General features: G+C 38.0%; 1 protein-coding gene across 1 annotated transcript in view; it reads left to right on the top strand.

Moving 5' to 3' along the window:
- Positions 1-617: 617 nt before the first annotated feature.
- The window catches only part of NID1 (nidogen 1), a gene marked incomplete at its 5' end in the record, with an annotated part of 38,475 nt that continues 28,064 nt past the window's right edge, over positions 618-11,028 (top strand). The window contains 8 exons of the mRNA XM_009707654.1: positions 618-917; positions 2,134-2,363; positions 3,011-3,438; positions 4,635-4,784; positions 6,067-6,318; positions 7,447-7,647; positions 9,641-9,886; positions 10,822-10,965. Of these exons, the coding sequence (XP_009705956.1) occupies positions 618-917; positions 2,134-2,363; positions 3,011-3,438; positions 4,635-4,784; positions 6,067-6,318; positions 7,447-7,647; positions 9,641-9,886; positions 10,822-10,965 (1,951 nt within the window). The remainder of the gene's footprint in view (positions 918-2,133; positions 2,364-3,010; positions 3,439-4,634; positions 4,785-6,066; positions 6,319-7,446; positions 7,648-9,640; positions 9,887-10,821; positions 10,966-11,028) is intronic.

Here is an 11,028-nt window from a genome sequence, read left to right as displayed (position 1 = left end):
CATGGTAGAAGTCTAGATTCCAAGGGGATATGCTAGGACTTTGACACAGCTTCTCTGTAGTCCACTCTGCTTTACACCAGGTAAGAGTCTAGCTCACTGGTTAACCAAAAAAGTAACTGTTGAAAATACTTACTTCATCCTTACCATCCCCAGTCATGCTGTTGTAAATCTCCTCGTCAGGAGAGGAAGAGCTAAAAGCAAGAAGAGCTTTTTGGTCACCTGGGAGGGTCTGTACACAATTGTTGACAGACTTACAGAGGGGTCGCGGTGTGTCTTGGTCTGAGAAGGAAACTTATGAAATGTGGTGGTTATGTATATCTTTGTTAGAAGAGACAGTAAGTGTCTGAAATTGAAATAGCTAAAATCTTTATCTAAGGAAAAAGGTTTGGTCTATCCAAAAAGTAGACCTCTCATTTTGGGCAACTGGAATCCCAGGACTCCTGAGATGGGATACAAAACAAAAACTTGAAAAAATTCAGTTGCTTTTCAAATACAAGACTGGCTTTTGACTCAATTTCTTTTGGAAATGCAATGAAAATATTGTGATCTAGAGCACATAGGTGTGGGAGACAGCCATATGAACAGTATCTGTCTTACAATTTCCACCTTTTTGTTAGGTTACCACTAATGGGATTATTGCAGTGAATGAACCTTCAAGTGAACAGAAATATCTCGGTCAATTCCCAGTCAGTTTTGGGGCTATTGCGCCTTTTATGGCTGACCTGGACACAACAGATGGACGTGGAAATGTGTATTACAGAGAAGATTCATCCTCAGATGTCTTGCAACTTGCATCAGATTATATCAAGAGAGGTTTTCCTGAGACTACTTTTGATCCCAGCAGCGTTGTCATTGTTACCTGGAAGCTCGTGGCTCCTTACCAGCCACCGGGAGCAGATCACGCTTTGGAAGAAAAGGTGAATATTTACCAGAGCTTTAAGACATATTGGACATGTTCAGCTGAAGTGTAACACCATAACCTGTTGTTTTGAAGGTTTGAATTCCTTTGTGTTTACATGAATCCTGTACAGTTAAGAATGTATTTTATTGTTGAAAAGGCTGTAGCAAAGTAGGAGTTTCCAGAATTTTTACTTGATTTTTATTTTACAGTATTTTATTAAATCAAAAGAAAATGCTTGATTCTACATAGCTGATTTCTTTGTATGCCCTGACAACTCTTACTTTGAATGTTAAGTGTGATGTGGTAATAACTGAAATAGCAGAATATCCTGCCCTCCATCTGTGCAATATAATCCAGTTGGCTTGCATTTTTCAATCATTGCATTTTGTCAATGCATTTTGACATCAAACTATCTAAAATCTGAGAAGTTTATGGACTAATAGGAACTTCAAACTGAATCCCGTTTGGACAAATGACACTGCATTCACAAAAAGGTCATGCTTTGTAGCTGGTATTGAATGAAGCAGCAGTTAAAGGTTGTTGGGTTTTTTTTATTACTTGTAAACTATTTTCCCTTTTTAAATCATGTTAGGTACTATCATGCAAAGATATGTAACTTTATGCACTATAATTATCCCAGCTGATGAGCCTGCTCACAGTATATAAAGTTGAGAATGTTACCACAATTTAGCAAATCTCATTTTGTCAAAGATTAATTTCTTGTGCCCAACTTGACACAACCATTGTGTTAACAGTAATGATTCTGCACTCTGGTAGCAATGAATAGCTGATGTCTGAGGTGCTGTCTTGGTGCTTCCTAGGGCAAGAGACACTTGCAGCAACATGAAACTTGAACTCTTCTTTAAAGATCCTGTGTACGGAATTTTTCTATTTAGTCTAGCACATTGCTGGTTTTATTTGAAGGAGATGATACAACATCTTATGCGTGTTACAGAACTTAGAATTGTTATGTTTTTGGCAGCCTGGCTATTTCCTAACAGATTTAGCTTATCTATGATAATGCTTTCTTTTTAATGTTTATGCATGCTAAAGCTAAAAATGCCTTAGCAAAACAGAAGCTTGCATGATACTGATTTCTCCTAGGAAGTACATGATGCATTATGTGTGATGGAAATTGTGATTTTGACTGTGTGTTTAAAAAAAAAATCTTATTCTGTTGTCTGTCTTGATTATTTTTCCATGAATAAATGGTTGTTAAATTTCTTCCACAGAGAAACACATTCCAGGCTGTTTTAGCCTCTTCTGACTCGAGTTCCTATGCTATTTTCCTTTATCCGGAAGATAGTTTGCAGTTCTATAGTACATACTCGAAGAGTGATGATGAAAAGATTCCTGCTATGGTTGGCTTTAGTCAAGCCTCTACAAACTACTACTTTTGGGAAAAGCCAGGATCTTACAACATTATCGCTAATGATGAAGACAGCATTAGAAACCTGCACAAGTACGCTTTTTTGTTTGTTTAAATTCCTCAAGAAAACATCAAGGAGTTCCATGTTTTTCTTAATTGTAGTGTGAGTTAATGAGAAATAGTAAGATTCCATTAGCTGTTGCATGAGAAATTGCAAAGTCTGCCACTGATAAATATCCACCCTTTTGAGGAATATGAGGACTTTAGTCTAATTTGTCAAAAGTCCCCAGTTCCATTGTCAGTGGTAGGAGCTGCTGTATACTGAACCCTTCTAAAAGTAGGACCTCTTAAGACTTTAACTCTTTATAGTCTATCCTGGGTAGTCTTTTTTGGAAAGAAAAAGTGAACAAGAATGAAAGGGAATGAGTTAGAAAGTTCAATTAAGTCTTAGCAAGATCATTTGTGGCCCAAATATCTCCTTCTGTTTCCATCAGTTTGGAGACAAGAAGGCTAGAAATTCCCAAGAAGAGAGTTCTGGGTGTGGAGGAAAAATGCGATCCAAATTGTCAGGGGTGTTTCATAGCTGAATAAACTGTCCCTGTCAATAACTATGTAGATAAGATAATTCAACAGTTTTGTACTGATAGTTCTCAGTGAAGGATAACGTTCTGTGTAGGCTAGAAATACCACACAACTTGTGCTTCATCATATTTGATTTGGCATATGCTTCTCTTTGATAGAAGCAGCAATGCTGGGAAGCAAGGTGTCTGGGTGTTCGAGATTGGTAGTTCATCTGACAGTATTGTGCCTGCCAAGATCAGCAACGTTTTGGAGAGCCTAGAGTACAATGAGCAAGACCAGGAGATGACTTCAAAACCATTTCTGTTGGACTATGGCTCCACTGAAATAAGACAGCAGTATGTCACCAGTAGTACGGAGAGCACAGAAGAGGATCAGCACCCCGTTACGTATAGTGTTCCTCAGCTAGCTGCAGAAGACTTTCTGACTTCATACCAAGATGTAACAGGAACACCTTCAACTGAGTCTTTTTACAGTCATCAAGATTTCCCAACAGCAAAAGCTCCACCTCGCCAGTTCCGGGTCCAGCAGTTCCCCCCACAGCAACCCCAGGTCATAGATGTGGAAGAATTTGATGAAACTGGTATAGGTAAGGTCTTCTGTACAGTTTGGGTCCTTCTAAGATGGAAACACTGTTAAAAAAAACCCAAAAAACCAAAAAAAAACCCAAAAAACCAAAACAAAACAGAAACACAAAACCAAAACCAGAGGTGGGCAAGAAATTGAACCTGCTAAAGAAATAATCTGTTTTCTTCTCACTACCTTCATATCTGAAAATCTGGACAGATTTAACAAGTTTGTGTTACTCATCAAGGTAGTTAACTTGGATGTCACCTCAGTTTCAGATCTTGCCAGTCTAGTAAGCTAGTTCCCCGCTCAGGCTCACAGGAGAGCGTGTTTACAGCGTGTCTGTGGAACCTGAATCCCTGCAAAGGAAAGCTTCCTGTAGAGATAATTGTATGCCTAAAGCTGACACATTCTTGGTGGGAACTGATTTCCCCATCTATTTTGCCCAGGACCGTTGTTAAATGTATGATCTTAACTTTAATAGCTGCATTAAGTGGCTGTTCCTGGTAAGGATTTCATGATCAGTTCTACTGAAACCTGGCTTTTTTCCTTTAATAGATGTGTTACTGAATACAGGTGATTTAATAAAGGTTGGGAATAGTAGCTGTTGTAAAAATCGTTGGCTAGGGTTTCATGGCCTCAAGTTTTACAAGGGTGGGATTAGCGATTCTAACTTCTGAGGAAGTGTTTATAGAAAATTCAAAACAGTGTGACTGCGCAGGTGTTAATTGTTTCTTGAAGCAGATGTGAGAATTGCTGTCTTCATGAAATGACAGGGTAAACAAACAAAACAGGATTACAGGGTGCATCAGTTGGTGCATGGTCTTGGGTACTGTACTGATGTGTTTTGTTCTGATGTTGGAAAGGCTCCTTTTTGCTTTGTTTTGGAAACAAGGACGGGCTAAAATTATTGTGTGTTTAGTTTCACCAAGACAATTTAACTGATCTGTATTAATATCTGTATTAATATAGATCTGCTGAAGTCAATATAATTAAACATTTTTTCAAACATCTGAAGCCCTGGTGTTTTCTGCAAAAAAATCTGTTACTTGCATATTGCAAGGTTAACAAAAATCAATTGCAATTGTTTGTTTTCCCTAAAGAGAAAATGAAAAAACTAGTCAAATGAGTCTAGAGATATTTTTTTAACTAAACCAGGGATATGTGAATACTATAGTAGTTACATGAAGTATAACTGTCTGCTCTTATTTTCTACAGTGTTTCGCTACCACACAGATGTCCAACAGACCTGTGCTAACAACCGTCACCAGTGCTCTGTTCATGCTATTTGCAGAGATTATCCCAGTGGATTTTGTTGCAGTTGTATTGCTGGTTACAAAGGAAATGGCAGACAATGTGTAGCAGAAGGTAACTTTTTTGAAAATTAGGTACATAAGCAGCAATTACACATGGCATTCTTGAACGAGGCGACCTGTTTTCAATACTAAAAAAATGTGGTTACATACTTTTTGAAAGACTTATCACTCAGATGTATTGAAAGGTATTTTAAGAAGCGAGCTATACTTTCTAAAATGGTGTCATTTTTTGAATGAAGCAAATTATTTTAGGTGGTCAATTATATGCATTATGCATTTTAATGTGACTTTCTAGAAAAAATAAACACTTCTGTTACTGACATAATTTAATAGATAGCATAACATCCAGTGTTTTTTGCTAGAATTAGTAATAAAGTTCCAACGTGTTATAATCTGATATGATCCTCACTCTAGAAATGGACAGTTCAAAGGGAATGAACAAATTAACTTTGATCATCAAACTAAAGAGCATGGCTCCTCTTTGTCTGACTCTTAAGCTTCTTTACTAAAGGGCTAATCTGCCAGATTTTTGGTAGATACCCGTTTAAACTTTGTTCATGTGTAAAATCCATAAAGGAATTCCTTATGTATACATTTGTAATCCTTATAGTGACTGGACTCAGAGTATAGATGCATTTCAACAACTAAACAGCTGACTGCAGACTTTGTGTTTTATAAGGCAGGAAATCAAAACCTACTACTTAGCTTTCTCTGGAAAATTCAGTTTTATGAACTGAAAGAAAAGAAGGGTCTGATGATAATGGAATTTGAATTTGCATGTAGGAGATTATATACAGAAGAAAACTAACAATCCAAAGTAGCTACTTCTGTAAAACACTGACAGTTTTTAAAATGGTCAATAGTTTTGAGTCAAGAAATAGAATAGGTTAGAATAATAGGTCAATTGTTCTAACACCTAATGGTGTTAGCCTTCTAACAGGGAATGAACAAATTTACATTCAGTAGGTATTGATACGAAGTGTGATCTTCAAAAGAAGTTTCTATATGCCACTTACTGTCAGAGATACTGCAACAGCGTTATGGAGTTATCCTTGCATACAAAGCTGTTAGTGAGGATAAAGGGCATCTCTCAGGCAATTTTGGCCACTTAGTCATCTGTGTAATGACAACACACACACAGAGGCATGTACCGACTTACGTATGTACATAAATAAGTTGACACACTGTTTGTAGGAAGTTTCCTGTCTGTTGAATTCTGCGGGCCATTTATTTCAACACTAATATCTTTGAACATAGCGAACACTCTGAACACGTTCCTTGGAGAGTATGTGAGAACTGTCGTTTTGTTCTGATCCATTGTATTGATTTGCCAGGTTCTCCTCAGAGAGTCAACGGGAAGGTCAAAGGAAGAATCTTTGTAGGAAATAACCCCGTTCCAGTTACATTTGAGAACACTGATCTCCACTCTTACGTTGTGATGAACCAAGGACGTGCCTACACTGCTATCAGCACAATCCCAGAGACTTTGGGGCATTCTTTACTGCCTCTTGCCTCTATTGGAGGCATCATAGGATGGATGTTTGCTGTGGAACAGCAAGGATATAAAAATGGATTCAGTGTTACTGGTAACTTCTAAATTAAAATAATGTTAAAAACCTGTGCTATGCTTTCCTCTGTCTTGAGAGAAAAGAAATGTGTCTGTAGAAGCAATATAGGATGAAAACATGTTTGTTCTGAGCTGCAAACGGATTCTTTGTAATCAAACTTCTCACCATTTTTCTTTCAGTGTATAGATACTGGTCTTTTTAATTTACCGTTGATACACAAGCATGTAAGTCTGTTAGAAAGAAGAATAGTTTGGCCAGGTCCTGTGCAAGAAAGAGATTATTAAAAAGGATCTGATTTTTGGTACTGGAACATACAGAGCTACTGAAAAAAACTGCCCCTACATCTGCAAGGTCTAACGTGTTAATTGCCTGATTGTACCAGTGGAGCAAAAGAGAGATGAGAATCTGACCTCATGAAGGTCTGAAATTCTTAACAGAGGCAATTGCTGCATGAGATGCAAATGATTCTGTTAATTTATTTGAGGGAAACCCCAGGTCACAAGTATAGCTTTTCATAAGAGCTTGAGGCCAAATCTGGTGGTCTGTGCACATGAATTCAAGCTGTAGGTCCAATCTGTTCTAGGAGAACATGTGTTTCTTTTTAAAATTTTATCCCTTACAGCCCTATACTCTGAATTTAGTTGAACATAACTTTTTGGTTTGGAGTTTTCTTAGATTTGGTATGTTTGAAGTTTGTTCTGGAATTTATAACATATTTTTCACTTGGTTTTGATTTGGAAACAGATGTACTAGATATTTTAAATATTTTTTAACTCACTGTATTCCTAATGGAGATTTTCTCTAAACCATACAACTCCTTTGCCATTTTAATTGGTAGGATAAGGCCTACTATTATTAGCTTTGTTGGAACTTTTTTTTTTTTAATTTAAAAAATCCTGCTTCTTCAGACTTACTTGCAATTTAATATGTTCAGTGCTTAAGGAAAGATAGTTTCCTTGCAGCGTCCAAGGATATTATCGGTATACCTCTGAAAGTTATTTCTGTAGAAACCAAAAACATTAGCAATTATGCTGCATCAAAGCTTGCAGAAAATAGTAATTTATATTTTATCTACTAGAAGCAATAGTTTGAGTAGAAGGATTCAGAAACTACTATTAAGTGGTTTACCTAATGCTGTTTCTTTAGGTGGTGAGTTTACACGGCAAACTGAAGTAACTTTTCTTGGCAATAATGAGAAGCTGGTTATAAAGCAGAAATTCAGTGGAATTGATGAGCATGGTCACCTTACCATCAGCACAGAAATGGAGGGCAGAGTACCTGAGATCCCATCTGGCGCATCAGTCCATATAGAACCATACACTGAACTCTATCACACTTCTAGTTCTGGTAAGGATCCCTAAGAATGAAATGGTAAGAAAGTGCACATTTCTCACAGCAGAGAGTAAGACAGTCTGAAAAACATTATTTTATTCCCTTAGCAAGTGTACTTAGGACCCTTTGATTTATAGAGTTGCTTTTTGCCTCTTAGGAACAGGTCCCAAAAGAAGGTGGATACTGAGTGGGACAATGCAAATATTTCAAATCTTTTTATTGAAAAAAATGTGAGTTTAACTTTCTCTGAACTAATGTTTGCAAAACACTCTCGATTCCCCTTTTCATTGGCTTTATTTTTACACAGCTGATGGCAGTCGTACAAATTGCAAAGCTTTTTATAGAGTCCACAGCTCTTCAGAAGGAGCTGTACTGGTGTATACCTTTTTGTGATAATCTCATTAAGTGGGCTTTGGTCTTGTCCGACAACACTGTGCAAACCAGTTATTTACCAGTCTGTGTCATGTAAAGTGCATTGCAATGACGGTGTCTTTTGTTAGTAACAAGCATTTGTCAGTATTATTTGAGCTGAATTTGAACAACTGACCAGAAATTTTGGAGCCTTTTAATTCCCTTATGAGTTTCCTCCATTGTCTCTTCAGTACTTCTCTCCTCTCTCTTCCCTCTCTCAGACTCTGAGATTTGTAAGACAGCCATTGGTATCTGGTCTGAGCTCTTAGAACAGTAGCTCAAAGCAAGCGTAACTGCCAGAGGGGAGAGTTTGGAGATGGAGTGGTGGAAAGGGAATGGCACACGCTGCCCAAACTTGCACGATGCTCCATTCTCTTTTCTTTTGAGCTTGGGTTGAAATTTTGTTGGGGAAAAAAAAAAAGGACTGTGAGGAGGTGCCGGGAGAATTTTCACCTCTTTGGCTTTGTGCTGAACAACTTCAGAATTTATCTGGAAATGAGGTGAATATGACTGTCTGGCTCAGCTTCCCCCAGAGTTGCTATTGTAGCTTTTTCCTTTGTACAAAGAAGTACTTTTGTCAGCAGGGAGACCTTAAAATGGTAGTGGAGAGTGAATTAACTTTTCTTCTAAATGGGAACTTTCTAAAGTTGACCAAAAAAGTATTAACAATTTGGGAAAATTAGCATACCTTCTGACATTGCTGTGATGTCTCTGAGAATAAGAAAACCTCCACTGAAAGTGGCAGTCTGCCTCAAATCTTACATCAGTAAGAAATGGTGGGGAAAGTCCCATTTTCATTTCAAAACAATCAGTTTTACTTCTATCCTGAAAGAATGTATCTCTTCCCACAGAGGAAGCATGAAAGGCTGGAAGGAGGCATCCTTCAGGCTGGGTTTGATTTACCAGGACTCAAATAGCTATTCTTCTGCTGTCCTATGGCATATCTGATAAAGCGTTACTTAGCAGAAATCCAGCTTGTGCCAGCTGTTGCAAGTGAATTGAAGTAGGTGTGTTCTGGAGTCCAAATGAAGAATAGTGGAGTTCTGAGGAACTTTCTGCCGATGGGAGGATCCACAAGCCCAGATCTGCTTTGAAGAGTTTTGGTCCCAATTTTTCACAATATAGAAAACTGTTGTGAAGCGTACAAGAGCTCTAGGACGTGCATCTTCTTCAGGACTCTCTTAAAATCCAAGGCTGATAAACTACAATGGACTAAAAGTGTGTGTAGTTTAGTGCTGGTGAGGTGGCTCTTGTCCTTAGCTTATGGATCCATTATGTAAATTCATCTGAAGAAATCTCTGAGTTTCCTGAGTTGAATTTTTGTTTCTTTACCTGGCAACCCACGAAGTAAATTTAAATTTTTAAAATATGTCAAGATAAATTGTATGACTCATTCCTCAAGGCTGTGATACCGGAGAACAGAGTAAACCTAGTCAACTGCCTATTCCTTTGCATGGGAAACACATCCACTTTCATAGCTTCTTGCCTTTGAAATGTCTAGTTATGCTACTCGGCCTCTATCCCAAGTTGACACATAACATTTGACAGAGTGTTTTTGCTCTCTGTTCTGATCAGTGTGTTTGTTGCCATGTTGCAGTGATCACTTCATCGTCCACGAGGGAGTACACGGTGACAGAGCCGGAAAGGGACGGGGTTGGTTCCACGTACACAGGAGCCTATCAGTGGCGACAGACCATCTCATTTGATGAATGCATTCATGATGACTCTCACCATGCTGCTTCTGCTACTCAGCAGCTCTCAGTGGACAGTATATTTGTCCTGTATAACAGAGACGAGCAGATTCTGCGATATGCTATGAGTAATTCCATCGGCCCAATCAGTGGTATGTATGAATTTGAAATCTTTCTTTTTTGTGAGTAATTAAGAGCAGGCTTCTATATTACTATTTTTTTTTTTTAGCCTGCCTTAGCTGGATATTAATGAGTTTAATTCATTGCATTAGTCAGTAGAAGTCCAGGTCCATCAATTAAGAAGAGTTTGTATTTTTACTTGGGGAAGAGTATTTAAGTGATTATCGCCTCTTGAATTTCAGTGGACTTTGTGTTTAATTCTTTGAAATACTCTCAACGTATACCACCATGAATCTATTGCTGCTCAGACACATGGAGTGTGTCATTTATCTTCACTTAATTTATGGTTCTTCTATTAATGAATTTTTTTGGTATTGTCAGAGCAAAGGGCAAAAGAGGGGAATAAGATTTGCCATTAAAACAGCTAGTTTCTAGAATTTTATCTTGAAACATGGCATTTTATCTTTGGAAGGTAGGCAGCCTATGAAGTATGGTTTTTTTTGGATGAGCTGTCCAAGTTTGTCTGTCTGCACTAAAATCAGAAAAAAAGCAAAGGAGGAATTTGAAAATGCGCACCAGATAAGTACAAGAAAAGACTGTGCTCACTTTTGTTTTTTACAAAATAAAGTTCTACTAATTAAAATTAGTAAACCAAGCTGTTAAGAATTGGATTTTGGGTCTAGTGTCAGTGATGGAAGGTGCATTATCTTTGTCAGACTTGCTCTTCAGAGAGGTTTTTGTGACTTCTCCATTTTTTTAACTCGGCAGTCCTTACTGAGGAATACAGGTGCTATTGCCATGTCTGAGATTCATGTCTTGCACATCACCTGCAAGTCCCCTTCTTCCTGGTGCAAAAAGTATTCTCTTTCCTTGTTTCATGTGCTCTACAAGCAACCTCCTTCTGGGCCTTAGCTGAGTGCTATTACTTGGATAGAGTCGTCATAGCTGAATGTGTCTCTCTTGTCAGATGGTTCTGCTGATATTAACCGGAATCCCTGCTACACCGGTACCCATAACTGTGACACCAATGCGATGTGTCGTCCAGGAACCGGAAATCGTTTCTTCTGCGAATGTTCGGTTGGCTTCCGTGGAGATGGAAACGTTTGTTACGGTATTGGAAAACTTTCATTACGAAATGACAGATGACAGCTAATGTAGAATTTTCTTTTTTTTT

This window comes from Cariama cristata, unplaced genomic scaffold (genome assembly GCF_000690535.1).
Source record: "Cariama cristata isolate BGI_N322 unplaced genomic scaffold, ASM69053v1 scaffold18909, whole genome shotgun sequence".
Classification (NCBI taxonomy): domain Eukaryota; kingdom Metazoa; phylum Chordata; class Aves; order Cariamiformes; family Cariamidae; genus Cariama; species Cariama cristata.
This window is presented reverse-complemented; position numbering and strand designations above follow the sequence as displayed.